General features: G+C 33.9%; 1 protein-coding gene across 1 annotated transcript; it reads right to left on the bottom strand.

The window, feature by feature from the left end:
- Positions 1–1,279: 1,279 nt before the first annotated feature.
- On the bottom strand, positions 1,280–2,531 carry LOC106320585. Its single transcript, XM_013758969.1, has 2 exons — positions 2,175–2,531; positions 1,280–2,079 (listed from the first exon to the last, which is right to left on the bottom strand). The coding sequence occupies exon 2, from the start codon at positions 2,058–2,060 to the stop codon at positions 1,560–1,562; it is 501 nt and encodes a 166-aa protein (XP_013614423.1). The 5' UTR covers positions 2,061–2,079; positions 2,175–2,531; the 3' UTR covers positions 1,280–1,559.
- Positions 2,532–2,997: the final 466 nt, after the last annotated feature.

Below are 2,997 nucleotides of genomic sequence, written 5' to 3' on the forward strand. Positions count from 1 at the left end.
CAAGCTCTTATCATAATGGATGTACAAGAGTCAAAGCCATCCCCAAATGTAACAGTCAATACACTCAAATTTCCAACTTTATTGACACTAGCAATTGAAAATGCTTTAAAGTAAATTTACATGTTTCACTTAATTACAGATCTCCACAAATTCATCATGACATATAATCAAATCGCGTATCAGATCAGTTTTCTAGTCTTAAAGGTTCTCAAAATCTACACAAAATTTTAACATGAATCTCTCAAAACAAATCTTTGTTTCGTTTATACTCCTTATGATGTTTCAGTCTCTCTTTTTTTTTTTCACTTCGCTTATCACTTCAACTTCAAGCATAATGTTTCAAAGTTACATCAAATTAACGCACACCAGAGCAATATAATGTACAGAGTGATAATTGATGATAAGTGAAAAAAACTTCCCTATTTCCAAAAACAACCGAAGGAAATCCAACATATCCAGTTTAGACTAAAACAAATCGCAATAAATCAAAACCCATATTGAAGCAAACAACACAGCCTAAGAAAACATTAGTAAAACGACAATAGATGATCGGTCAGCAGATATTAGATACTATAGTAACTTCTAGCCACGAAACATAGAAAACAAAACTTGGAGTTCAAATTTTCTGTTTGCCTAAAATTATTGTTAACTTGATACTTTCAGACTTTCAGTACACATATATAGAAACTTGTGTTGTGTACGTTTTACATTTACATCTTCTAAATGTTTTTGTTCTTTCGGTTTGATTATCTTCTATATAGCAAGTTGAAGGAAATTATACTCGTTAAGTAATCGAAATGTCGAATCAATGTAGTCAGCCAATATGTGAGTGCTTACACGTTACAATTATGCTCAAATATGATTATTATTTTGGATTTATCATAATAGAATAAGTTTCAAGTTTGGATACTATTCTTTTAATACAAATGATAGTTTAGTGAGTTAGTGAAAATTAGACAACCAACACATCTAATTGATTTATAAACAAGAAAAAAACATCTCAAAACGTTTTGTATATGTAAATTACCTATTCATACGTTGCATTATAGCCCTTCTGATCAAAATAAGTGAAAGTTGAGACCCAAACAAAAAGAAATTAGTGAATTGACTAATGGCTTAGAGAAGCACCTTATTCAATTTCTATTTTGTGATAGAGAATCATCATGAAGATAAGCATGGCCCTACTACTACTACCTTCGTTGTTTTTTGTTCATACATGTCTTTTCAATATGATACAAGTAGTAAGAATATCCTGTTCTATCATCAAACTTTAATCGAATAGTATCAACATTATTTGTTCTTGTAACTACTAAGCACACAATGACAAAAGTTAGTAGCAATTGGGAAGAATCAAGAAACAAAGTAAGACTTGTACATTTTAAGCATTTAGCCAAAACTTTCCACAGGTAGGCAAATCCGGCAAAAAAAAAAACACATACAGAGACCAATTTTTGTTAATGACGAAAACTTACAATCTGAAAACCGGATCCTTACCATGTGGTGGTCCTTAACCGCGGTTCACCCGGTTAAAGATTTATTTTCTTCCAACGATGAGCTTTTTAAGTCAAACTAGCGAAACAGCTATCAGACCTAGACAAAACATTTGGAACACAATCATCAGCTTCATCTTTAGAAGGACTACTAGGCATCGATCTAGGCATTCTTGGAGAATCCAAGCTTCTTCTCAAGATCTGTCTCATCGCAGAGATCAGGTGTCCAGTCGGATTAGGAGGTGGGCTTGAGCATTTGAACTTGTAACACGTGTTCATGTGTCTTGCCATAGCTTCCTCTGGAGTTAGCAATCGTTTAGTTCTTATAACCTCGTACTTCACAGCTTCAGAACAAAGACCACAGATCCATTTACCCATGTAACGTCCTCTGATCATCTCTATGTACGATTGAGTACACTCCTCGGTTAATCCGCAACACTCACACGTCACAGGCTCTGTCTCGTCGCCCGAGATTTGTGTTGTCGGTGCTTGAGACGGCGGGTGAGAGGCGATCATGACCTCTGGTGTTGAGATTATCATCTTTGGATCGCTTAGTAGACTTGTGGTCATGGTTTCTTGATTTAAATGCCTGTTCAAAGATTATGATCAACAAAAAGTTAGAACCAAATTCAAAGTTCTTGATAACAAAGAAAAAAAAATCAAGAAAGTAGTGAAAACTTGTACCGAAAGAGATGAGAAGGTAATCGCAAACTCGCTTATGATCTTCTGAAACAGAGGAAATATTTGAAAAGAAAAACTCTTTTTTTTTTTTGGTTTTCTTGAAGAGATTTGATTACTACTATTATCTTTCGTTAACCCACTCTCCGTCTTCTAGGTTACCTTCTTCACCAAGAAAGATTTCACAAAACAAAACCATTGCAAGAATAATAAATTAAAAACACACAAGTAAAATTTATTTTTCCTTGGCTTCTCTTTATATCAAAATATATAGAAAGTTACCCTTTCTTTACCACGCAGAAATTTCAGAAGGAAGAAGAAATATTTGGAGAGAGGGAAGGTGGCAGGCGAAGGAGAAGCAATGATTGGTGTTTTAAAGGTAGAAGAAGCTGTGGCAAAAGCAAGCAAGAAGAATAGTATAAGCCACGTCAGATTCTTTGATATTCTGACAACTTAATCCTCACCGTCTATCTGGTTTTAATCTAGCTGGCGACGAAACCGACTTTCGAATATTTTCACGCACATAAAAACATTAATTTAATATTTTAATAAGCTTATTTACTTGAGCCGTTTCGGTTTGGTTTCCGTTTGACTAACTTAGCTAATCAGACACCGCCACATAGTCTGTGACGCCGTTTCCAATCAATTTTATTGTTCAACTATCCACGAAAACAACATATAGTATATAGTTAATCACGGCATTAATTTTGCTAATATTTTAATTATGTATTTTCAAGTTTTGAGTTTAAATCTTGAGGCGGATTTTCAGTTTTTATGGGTTAGTTTGTAATTTTGAAAATGTTTTTGAATGTATGTGAAAATAGTTGTA

Source organism: Brassica oleracea, unplaced genomic scaffold (assembly GCF_000695525.1).
Source record: "Brassica oleracea var. oleracea cultivar TO1000 unplaced genomic scaffold, BOL UnpScaffold00967, whole genome shotgun sequence".
Classification (NCBI taxonomy): domain Eukaryota; kingdom Viridiplantae; phylum Streptophyta; class Magnoliopsida; order Brassicales; family Brassicaceae; genus Brassica; species Brassica oleracea.